The 11,906-nt window shown below is 36.1% G+C and overlaps 1 protein-coding gene across 1 annotated transcript in view; it reads left to right on the forward strand.

Moving 5' to 3' along the window:
* LOC137650842 (GATA zinc finger domain-containing protein 14-like) overlaps positions 1-5,488 on the forward strand; it is a 9,290-nt gene extending 3,802 nt beyond the window's left edge. The window contains exon 2 of the mRNA XM_068383997.1: positions 4,677-5,488. Coding sequence (XP_068240098.1) covers positions 4,677-5,488 — 812 coding nt within the window. The remainder of the gene's footprint in view (positions 1-4,676) is intronic.
* Positions 5,489-11,906: the final 6,418 nt, after the last annotated feature.

Raw genomic sequence — 11,906 nt, forward strand, 5'->3', positions numbered from 1 at the left:
AAATTATTAACAGCACACTTACTTCTACCGGCTGGGAACACGATGAAGTCGTGTGGTTAAAACCTTTAAGCAAATTAAATGGAAATGCAAAGCTTAGGTATTTAAACACTATACGCGGGAATCACCACTGTCACAGGGTCAATTAATTAAGGATAGAAGCAAATGGCACACATGGAGGGATATAGGGAATAGGTTAAAAGGTTCATTGGGTAGGATATTTCTTTAAAGGATTAAAGGAAAAATGGGTTGTGATAAGGAAGGGATGGGAGGTTGGGTAAGGATAACGAGGATCTCAAAATCAGACACCTTACCTTAGTAAAAAGACTCTGGTCTCTCCCTTGTAGAGGGTATGTAAACAGAGGTCCTGCCTCCCTGATGTCTTCAGGGTGAAGAGGATGATCCTTCTCTCCTGGAGGTTTGTTCACGAAGAAAGATCCCCAGCCGGTCCTAGGCAGACTCAGCTCCCTTTTTGCCCCCAAGTGGGGGGAGGGGGGCGGGGGGGGGGGGGGGAGATTGGCCGGGGTACCGGCCACCCGTTGAGATACTACCGCTAGAGAATTATAGCGGTCCTTTGACTGGCCAGACCGTACATCATTGCATCCTTCTCTCTGATTACGGTTCACTTTCCCTTTGCCTACACATACACCGAATAGTTTGGCCTATTCTTTACAGATTCTCCTCTGTTCTCATACACCTGACAACATTGAGATTCCCAAACAATTCTTCTTTACCAAAACGGTTAATTACTGCACTGTAATTGCTCAGTTGCCAATTCCCTCTTGGTAAGGGTAGAAGAGACTTTTTAGCTATGGTAAACAGCTCCTCTAGGAGAAAGACACTCCAAAATCGAACCATTGTTCTCTAGTCTTGGGTAATGCCATAGCCTCTGTACCATGGTCTTCCACGGTCTTGGGTTAGAGTTTTCTTGCTTGAGGGTACACTCGGGCACACTATTCTATCTAATTTCTCTTCTTGTTTTGTTAGTTTTTATAGTTTACATAGGAAAGGTTTATTTTCATGTTGTTACTGGTCTTGGAATATTTCATTTTTCCGTGTTTCCTTTCCTCACTGGGCTATTTTCCCTGTCCGGGCCCCTGGGCTTATAGCATCCTGCTTTCCCAACTAGGGTTGTAGCTTAGCAAATAATGATAATATATATATATATATATATATATATATATATATATATATATATATATATATATATATATATATATATATATATATATATATATATACAGTATGTGTGTGTCCCCAGCCCCGTACAACAATTTTTAGCCCAATAGCCTTTATAGCCGCCAAAAAAATAAAATGAAATCAACTACAAAGGGAACAATGATATTCCTTTTTGGCGGAGGGGATTACTTTTAATCTCTTTTGAAGTTTAAATAATTAAATTCATATTTTTATTTGTTGGAGTTTTGGTGTTTCAGTCGCTTTTTTTTTTTTTTTTTTTTTTTGTACATTGCACGTGCTTCATATTTATAATATCATTTATTTTTCTATGTCATCACCTTCCAGTCTATTCTATTTCATTTACAAAGTTTTGCATCGCAGTTTGCAGAGTAATAATAGAAGAGAATGTCCAGGTAGTTATAAATTATTCAAAACAATTCTTCACTCAAGGGGTTAACTACTGCATTGTAATTGTTCACTGGCCACTTTCCTCTTGTTAAGGATAGAAGAGACTCTTTAGCTATGGTAAGCAGCTCTTCTAGGAGAACGACACTCCAAAATCAAACTGTTGTTCCCTAGTTTTGGATGGTGTCATAACTTCCTTACCATGGTCTTCCACTCTCTATGGTTAGAGGTCACTTGCTTGAGGATAACTAAGGCACACTCTTCTATCTGTTTCCGTGTTTCCTTTCCTCACTGGCCATTTTCTCTGTTGGAGCCCTTGGGCTTATAGCATCTTTCATTTTCAGCTAGGGTTGTATTTTGGCAAGGAATAATAATAATAATAATAATAATAATAATAATAATAATAATAATAATAATGAAATTCTTTACTCATGAATGCTATGGCAAAATACCGATCCAAAGGAAGGTGTGATGAACCCAAATAGTCTCAAAGTTATATAAATGTATATAAATTTTGATTCCTGTGGCCAGATAAAATTCCCCGATGAAGTTCAATTTCTATAAAAAATTAGTTTACCAACTTTCATCTTCCAGCAAATATAATTGGTACTCATCATAAGATAATTCATAATCTTTCTTCAATCATTCTGCACAAGATCTTAAAACGCAAGTAACGATATCTATCACGCATACAAATATTAGAGCGCCAATTGTTATTCATTTTATCCACCATTTTTCCCTGGATTTAATAATAATAATAATAATAATAATAATAATAATAATAATAATAATAATAATAATAATAATAAACCAACTTAAAGGAAAATATTTCCTTCAAACCTAACAATAGCGACACAAAATTCATAAGATTTAAAATCAAAACACACTTCAGAACCTTTGTGTCCATCAAATGAATGTCTTTGTACATAAAATAAAGGAACTGACCAGTAACTCGCTTATAATTTCGTAAAGAGTTATCGTTACTTTAATGTGTACTTAAATCACAAAATTAAAGGATGTCACTGTGCAATAGAAAGTAAATCTATTTCCAAATGAACCATTCTGCTTTTCAAGGAGTTCCATTTAGTAAGAGGATCCTAAAGGCCGCTCAACCGCTCTTGAATGGCAGAGGCAAGGGACAGTGACATTGCCCTAGCTAGTAAGGTAATGCCCTAGAGATTGACCATATTTACTGTACATATGAACAGCCCCCAAGGTAAGACCAAGGAAGGCCAGGTAATAGCAGCCGTTGACTCACCAGGTAGACCTATAGGCTCCCCAAAACACCCCCATCCTGAGCTCACAAGGAATGGTGAGATTGTAGACACTACAAGAAACTATCAAGCTTATTGAGACTCGAACCCCAGCCCGGCCGACGCCAAGCAGGGACGTTTCCAATAGGCCACCACAACCCATGTTCTGTAGGTATGAGATAAGGTAGAAATTTGAGAATAATATACCTTGTCAGCATCACTAAATAAAGGATATTTCTCTTTATTTGGAAGTTTTTGAGCGTCTATAGGCTACTAATGTGGATATACTGATATCTTTTTAAAGAGTTGTTGAAGCTTAGATAATTCAGTATATCCAAATCAAGATTAAAATAAGCACACTCATAGATTATTGGTTAGACTTTATTACTAATCCACAAAGTAATTAGTTTATCTAGACTTGTAAGGCAATAGAGGAAAACAGATTTATAAAAAATGAAAAGGTATTTGTTACAGAAATCATCATTTTAATTATCACCTAGAAAATTACTAATAAAATAAAACATTCTCAACCTCCATCAATACATACCATAGGTTTGGGTGGTCTATTAGAAACACCCCTGCAACCTCATCATCCTTGAGAGCTATGGGTGTGGTATTTAGGAGAGCCTATAGGTTTACCTGCTAAATTATTAGCAGCCATTGCCTGGCCCTCCCTGGTCCTAGCTTGGGTAGAGAGGCAATTGCTCTGTTAGTGCATTGTCAATATCCCTTGCTTCCGTCATTTATGAGCGACCATTAAACCTAATACCTTTAGAACGGTAATATATTCTTGAATATGATATTAAAACTGGAAGTCATTGGTGATTTTATATATTGCAGAGGGAAGGAACGTTTGTTACTGTGACGGGAGTTCGACATCCATTTAGTCAATCAATCAATTGGTAAGTAATTATGCAACATGCTATCTGAAAAGAATGCAAAAAAATCTTATAATAATCTTTTATTTTTTTTGGAAAAATTAAAGTAAAATTTAAAAAAAGGACAAAGCCAGATCTAAGGTGATTTTTTACCTCCTTTATAAGTATTTCATTGCTTTTAAAACAAATGAGTTCAATAGATATATAAACGCATATGTTACTTTTGAACTCGCCGCCCCCCCCCCCCCGCCCCCGCCCCATCTCACCCGTCTAGTGTTCGCCCCCCCCCCCCCCACACACACACACACACACACACACACACACACACACACACAAAAACAAGTACAAAAAGAGCATCGATAGATTCTTTTTTTCTTTCTTTCTTTTACTGTAGTAAGTACTTTTTTCTCTCTTTTGAAGAATAAACCAATGATATTTTGACTGATCTTTTGTCATTTACATTATACACTTTTTTTTTACATTTTATATTTTACCTTTTTCTATTCATATGATTAGTTTTTTGTTATTATTATTATTATTATTTTTTTTTGGTAACATGGAATCATCAGTATCTGGTTTGAAATATCTTTTACGGAGCAATAATTACAGATTGTCCCTTCTGTGTTCATTACTGTTATAACAATTAGATCGAAAGGAGTGCTCATGATATACATGAAACAATGTATGAAATCATTACTCGCATGAAACTAGGTAATTGAAATCGTGCAAATAAATGTTGGGGTCTACGGTATTGCTTATTAAGAGTTGAATTGGCTAAATTGATTATAGTCATAGCAATACAAAAGCCATAATAGTCAAAGATTACTAACTTGAAAAAAAAAATCCGTCTTCTTGGAATTTCTGTCAAAAAACATTTTTTTTTTTTTAAAGAAAAGTGATGAAATAAAGAATAGAGATACAGAGATGTAATCGACCTGTGCAATTGTGTGCTGCATTAAATAAGGACCTGCACTAAGTCTTGACATCCTGCTTGTTGAACTTCTTATTCTGTTGTCATTGAATGACTATCGTTTCGATAACAACCGTTTGGATAACAAACATTTGAATAACAACCGTTCGGATAGCGACCATTCGCATAACAACCTTTGGGCGAACACACGGTTGGATAACGATCATTTGGATAACGACCATTCAGATAACAACCGTTTAGATAATGGCCATTTGGATGATGACCTTTTGAATAACGATCATTCTCATTCGAATAACATGAATTTGGATAACGATTATTTGAATAACAACCCTTTGAATAACGACCCTTTGGATAACGGCCATTTGGACAATAACCATTTGGATAATGACCATTTGAATAACAACCCTTTGAATAACGACCCTTTGGATAACGGCCATTTGGACAATAACCATTTGGATAATGACCATTTGAATAACGACCCTTTGTATAACGACCATTTCTACAATAACCATTTGGATAATGACCATTTGAAAAACGACTATTTCAATAACGACCATTTGGACAATAACCGTTTGGATAATAACCATTTGAATAACAACCCTATGAATATCCCCTCTTTGAATAACGACTCATTTGATAACGACCATTTGGACATTAACCATTTGGATAATGACCATTTGAATATTGACCCTTTGGATAACGACCCTTTGGATAATGATTATTTGGACAATAATCGTTTGGATGATGACCATTTGAATAACGACCCTTTGGATAACGAGCATTCAGAAAATAACTGTTTGGATAATGACTATTTGAATAATGACCTCTGGATAACAACCATTTAGACAATAACTGTTTGCATAATGACCATTTAAATAACAATGCTTTGGATAACGACTATTTGGATAATAACAGTTTGGATAATGACCATTTGAATAACGACCCTTCAGATAACAACCATTTGGACAATAACCGTTGGGATAATGACCATTTGAATAACGGCCCTTTGGATAACGACCATTAAGATAATAACTGTTTGGATGATGACCATTCCAATAACAACCCTTTGGATAATGGCCATCCGGATACCGACGAATTTAGATAAGGACCCTTGATTAATGACCATTTGTATAACGACCACTCAGATAACGACTATTTGGATAATGAGCGGTGTCCTGAAAATACAAGAAACGGCAAATAGCCTTTCCAAGAACCATACAAGAAACTGCTGTACTTCTTCTGCATCTCACAGCTGTATTTATGGAAATGCAATTAAGACCATCGTACCCGAGCAGTCACTTCCATTTAAGTATGAGATAAAGACCCGGGAATTTAGACTCGGTCTCATTGCGAAAGATAACTAATCCTTGCAAGTAATCTTTGCAACCAATCCTTGTACCGAAGCCAAGTGATAAGGAGGTAGTTATAGGAGAATGAATAAGCTGTATCAGTTTCCGTTGAGCCAAGCTTATTATTTGTGGGGGTAGGAACTGCAAATACGTTTGACGGGTCGCGTAACCTGTATTTGAAACACTAATTTGAACTTCGTTATTATCCCAACATAATAGGAAAAGTAAGGAACAGCATGATTGGAAATAATTTATAGAGTATTTGAGTCTCCTTGGTAGAGACAATTGCTTGTAACTGATGGATGATTATTATTATTATTATTATTATTATTACTATCCAAGCTACAACCCTAGTTGGAAAAGCAAGATGCTATAAGCCCAGGGGTTCCAACAGGGAAAAATAGCCCAGTGAGGAAAGGAAATAAGGAAATAAATAAATGAAGAGAACAAATTAACAATAAATCATTCTACAATAAGTAACAATGTCAAAACAGACATGTCATATATAAACTATTAACAACGTCAAAACAAATATGTCATATATAAACTATAAAAAGACTCATGACCGCCTGGTCAACAAAAAAGCATTTGCTCCAACTTTGAACTTTTGAAGTTCTACTGATTCAACCACCCGATTAGGAAGATCATTCCACAACTTGGTCATAGCTGGAATAAAACTTCTAGAGTACTGCGTAGTATTGAGCCTCGTGATGGAGAAGGCCTGGCTATTAGAATTAACTGCCTGCCTAGTATTATGAACAGGATAGAATTGTCCAGGGAGATCTGAATGTAAAGGATGGTCAGAGTTATGAAAAATCTTATGCAACATGCATAATGAACTAATTGAACGACGGTGCCAGAGATTAATATCTAGATCAGGAATAAGAAATTTAATAGACCGTAAGTTTCTGTCCAACAAATTAAGATGTGAATCAGCAGCTGAATACCAGACAGGAGAACAATACTCAAAACAAGGTAAAGTGAAAGAATTAAAACACTTCAGACTAAATTGATCACCGAAAATCTTAAAAGACTTTCTCAATAAGCCAATTTTTTTGTGCAATTGAAGAAGACACAGACCTAATGTGTTTCTCAAAAGTGAATTTCCTGTCAAGAATCACACCTAAAATTTTAAAAGTCATATATATTTAAAGAGACATCATCAATACTGAGATCCGGATGTTGAGGAGCCACCGTCCTTGACCTACTTACAATCATACTTTGAGTTTTGTTAGGATTCAACTTCATACCCCATAATTTGCATCACGCACTAATTTCAGCTAAATCTCTATTAAGGGATTCACCAACCCCACATCTACATTCAGGGGATGGAATTGATGTAAAGAGAGTAGCATCATCTGCATATGCAACAAGCTTGTTTTCTAGGCCAAACCACATGTCATGTGTATATAGTATGAAAAGTAATGGGCCAAGAACACTACCCTGTGGAACACCGGATATCACATTCCTATACTCACTATGGTGCCCATCAACAACAACTCTTTGAGATCTATTACTTAAAAAATCAATAATAATGCTAAGAAACGACCCACCCACTCCCAACTGTTTGAGTTTGAAAATAAGGGCGTCATGATTAACACGGTCAAAGGCAGCACTAAAATCAAGGCCAATCATACTAACTTCCTTACCACAATCAAGGGATTTCTGTATAGCATTGGAAATTGTAAGAAGGGCATCACATGCTCCAAGGCCTTTATGAAAACCAAATTGCAAACTAGGGAATAGATGATTACCTTCAGCAAACCTATTAAGACGTTTTGCCAGATGACGTTCAAAAACTTTAGATAATATGGGAGATATGGAAACTGGGCGGTAATCAGTGGGACTTGAGCTACCACAAACATTTACATAGAGGAGTAACATTACCAATCCTCCAACAGGTGCTAAAAGCTCCTCTTCTTGCTAACTTGTGCAAAATAACAGATAACTTTGGAGCTAAAAAATCTGCTGTCTTTATAAAAAACAATGGAAAAATACCATTTGGGTCTACACCTCCATAAGCATCAAGGTCCATCAACAGAGCTTCAATTTCAAGGATCAAAAAGCTAAACTAGTTAATTTAGCCTCAGGAAAACATGAATGAGGAAGTTCCAGTTTTTCATTACTCTGTTTACTGTCAAAAACATCAGCCAAAAGGGTTGCCTTTTCCTTTGGACAGTGAGTGACTGAGCCATCTGGTTTAAGTAAAGGAGGAACTGTTGCATCTACACCAAAGAGTGCAGATTTAAGGGTAGACCACCATTTATGTTCCTGAGTTGTACCAGAAAGGGTTTCTTTTATAGTTAAATTGTACTCCTTTTCAGTGGAGGCATAAACTCTCTGAGCAAAAGCTCGAAGCTGAGTATAGTTATTCCTGCTCAAATCTGATCTGTTACCCTTCCAAAGATGATAGGCCTCCTGCTTCTCCAAATAAGCAATCATCATTGAACCACGGTTTGTCCTTCACTCGGTACCTTAGCACACGAGAAGGGATACGCCTATCAATTATGTTGACTATATTCTCATTCAAAGCAACAACAGGATCTACACTACTATAAAACTGTGACCGATTCAAGCACAAAAGATCATGCAAAATCCCATTCCAGTCTGCTTGGGATTTCATATAAATTTTACAAGAGTATGATATATCAGGGACAGGCTGCTCAGTCTTCACTACTAATGAAATCAAGGCATGATCAGGTGTCCCGACTGGAGAACTAATCTTACTAGTTATAACGCCAGGGGAGTCAGTGTATACGAGGTCCAAGCAATTACCAGACCTGTGGGTAGCTTCATTTATGATTTGCTCACAGCCTGATTCAGAGGCAATGTCTAAAGCTCTTATGCCATGGCGATCGGTTGAGGAGATAGAACTTAACCACTCTCTATGGGGAGCACTAAAATCACCAACAAAGACAAAAGAAGTCTTTCTATCATCTTCTTGTATCATAGCCATAATGGTAAGAAGACAATCAAAGATAGAATCATCCCTGTCTGGATTCCGGTAGATCGAACACAAATAAAAGTTGTTATGCCTGCCACAAACTTTTATTACCTGAATCTCATGACATTCACATTGATAGCAGGACTTATGAGAAGCAGGGTACTCAGTTATAATATACACAGCCATTCCCCTGGCCCTAGGGATGGCATCACGTCTCAATATTATTGGCTTCTTAAAACCAGTTATAAGGAGCTCAGATGAGTGCCTCATATTAGAAGCCAGAGTTTCTGAGCACAAAAGAATATCATATTGTCTGGACGCAACTGTAAGGTCTTGAATATTTGCATGAAGACCGTGAATATTGCAATACAGAAGACGACATTGACGAAATCCAGGACGTACTGGTCCCGGATTTCGCTCAATGTCTCCAGACAGCATAAGAATTAATAGAAATAAAAAAAGAGACATCATACTTAAAAACTAGATTAACAAGAATTATAACAAAAACAATATGTACAGAATTGTAAATAAAGTGATTGATGAAACCCATAGACTACAGTAAAAAGTCGGAAAAACTGGTCAACATGGAGGAGCCGATACACCATGTAAGGCTAAATACCCTCCAGGATAGCCACTTCAACTGAAGGGAGGACAGTAAGGATGGTTTTGAGAAGAAAAAGAATCAGAAAAGGAAAAGACAACCTCTTGATAAACCACCAGGCATCCGTGGACCTTCTATGAAGCCTGCCCTACACACCACTTCAAAAAAAAACAAGAGGAAGAAAAAAAAATAGTAAGAAAATAATAAGATAGAATAGTGTGCCCGAGTGTACCCTCAAGCAAGAGAACTCTAACCCAAGACAGTGGAAGACCATGGTACAGAGGCTATGGCACTACCTAAGACTAGAGAACAATGGTTTAATTTTGGAGTGTCCTTCTCCTAGAAGAGCTGCTTACCATAGCTAAAGAGTCTCTTCTACCATTACCAAAAGGAAAGTACACTGAACAACTGCAGTACAGTAATTAACCCCTTGGGTGAAGAAGTGTTTAGTATCTCATTGCTGTCAGGTATATTCTGTGTAAGTGTAGGCAAAGAAAAAAGAAATATATATATATATATATATATATATATATATATATATACATATATATATATATATATATATATATATATATATATATATATATATATATATATATATATATACACACACACACACACACATATATATATATATATATATATATTACGGCAGGCAAATTACATAAACTCCCGAGCTCCAAACGTACCTGTTTATTTTTACATAAATCCGTTAAACTTGAAAATTAATACTGAAGCTCTGGGAAAATTACATCACTCCCAGACGGCAATATATATATGAGCATAATATCCAAAGTTTTCTTACTTAACACTCAAAACAAAACTGGGAGATTAATTGATAAGAACGATTAAAAAACCAACCTCATACTTAGATTCTTAGTCAGAAATATTGTTGATCGAAATACAAAAATGAATATATTCTATAAAAAGTTACAACAATAATACAAAAAGAATTAACGCCAAATTTATATTACTCGAAATATTAAATCTGAACAAAACCTTGGACTAATACAAAAGAATGACTGAAAAACAGTTAAGCAAAATAAATACACTTTTACTTTTTACTTTTACTTTTAGGGGTTTATTTCTCGCCCTCCATCAGACACTAAGAGTCTGTTCAGGGAGGCCTTGGTGTGTGAAAATAATTGCTTTCCAGTTAATATTTTGCTCTGTATCTTTTCAGTTATTTGCTAGCATTTGTATTCAGGCTTAATAGTTTTCAGATCACTATCATAACACTTTCCAAAGAGATAAGTCTTCAGGTTTTTCTTGAAAGCTGCCACATTTTTGCTATTCTTGACATCAAGTGGAAGGACGTTGAAGAGTCTCGGTGCAGCATAACAAAACGTTCTTCCTCCTATTGTATGATTCACACTAATTTCGAATAGTCTATATGGATCATCAGCATATCTAACTCTTACAGCAGCGCTAGTAGCTTGAGGGTAGGGGACCAAGCAATCACGAAGATATTTAGGCTTATCACTTGTAAGTGCTTTGTGAGTCAACAAACAAATTTTAAATTCAATTCTAGCCTTAACAGGTAACCAATGTAGATCGATCAGTGCTGGAGTTATTCTCTCCCGAGGTTTAATGCCTTTTATCAGTCTAGCCGCCCGGTTTTGCACATTTTGAAGCTTTCTTAGTAGTGTATTGGGCAATTTATAGTACAGAGAATTGCAATAATCAAGCCTTGATATTACGTGACTCATCACTAATATTTTTGTACTGCCCTCTGTTAAATATTTTCTAATAAATGCTATGTTTCTCAGGTGATAGTTACACACTTTCACTGTGTTCACTATTTGATCCCTCATTGACAAATTACAATCTATCAGTACACCCAAATTTTTCACAACAGGCACAATCCTAACATCAGCGTCACCAATTTTTATACTTTAAAATAGCTGGTAGTTCATCAAAGCCATCTTTGTGTCAAAAAGCATACATTCTGTTTTATCATCATTTAATTTAAGCTTTTTCCTCTGCATCCATGTTTTTATTTCAGTCATTATCTCATCAATTTTCTTCCTTGTATCTTGTATTGTTGAAATTGAAAGGTAGAACTGAGTATCATCTGCATATAGTTTAAAGCCCACTTTTTGTTTTTTCAAGATGTGTGATAGCTCGATAGTATATATATTAAACAAGATAGGGCTCAGAACACTACCCTGTGGTACACCTTTCATAAGAATTCTCTCACTGGATTGGTTCCCAGAAACTTCTACAATAGTCTTCCTGTTCGTTAAGTAGCTTCGCAAAAATTCCAGTGCTTCCTCAGTCACTCCAATGGACTTTAAGTCGTCAAGTAAGTACTCGTGCACAACAGTATTGAAATCAGCACTAAGATCTAGCATAATCAAAGTTCCACT

Source organism: Palaemon carinicauda, chromosome 12 (assembly GCF_036898095.1).
Source record: "Palaemon carinicauda isolate YSFRI2023 chromosome 12, ASM3689809v2, whole genome shotgun sequence".
Classification (NCBI taxonomy): domain Eukaryota; kingdom Metazoa; phylum Arthropoda; class Malacostraca; order Decapoda; family Palaemonidae; genus Palaemon; species Palaemon carinicauda.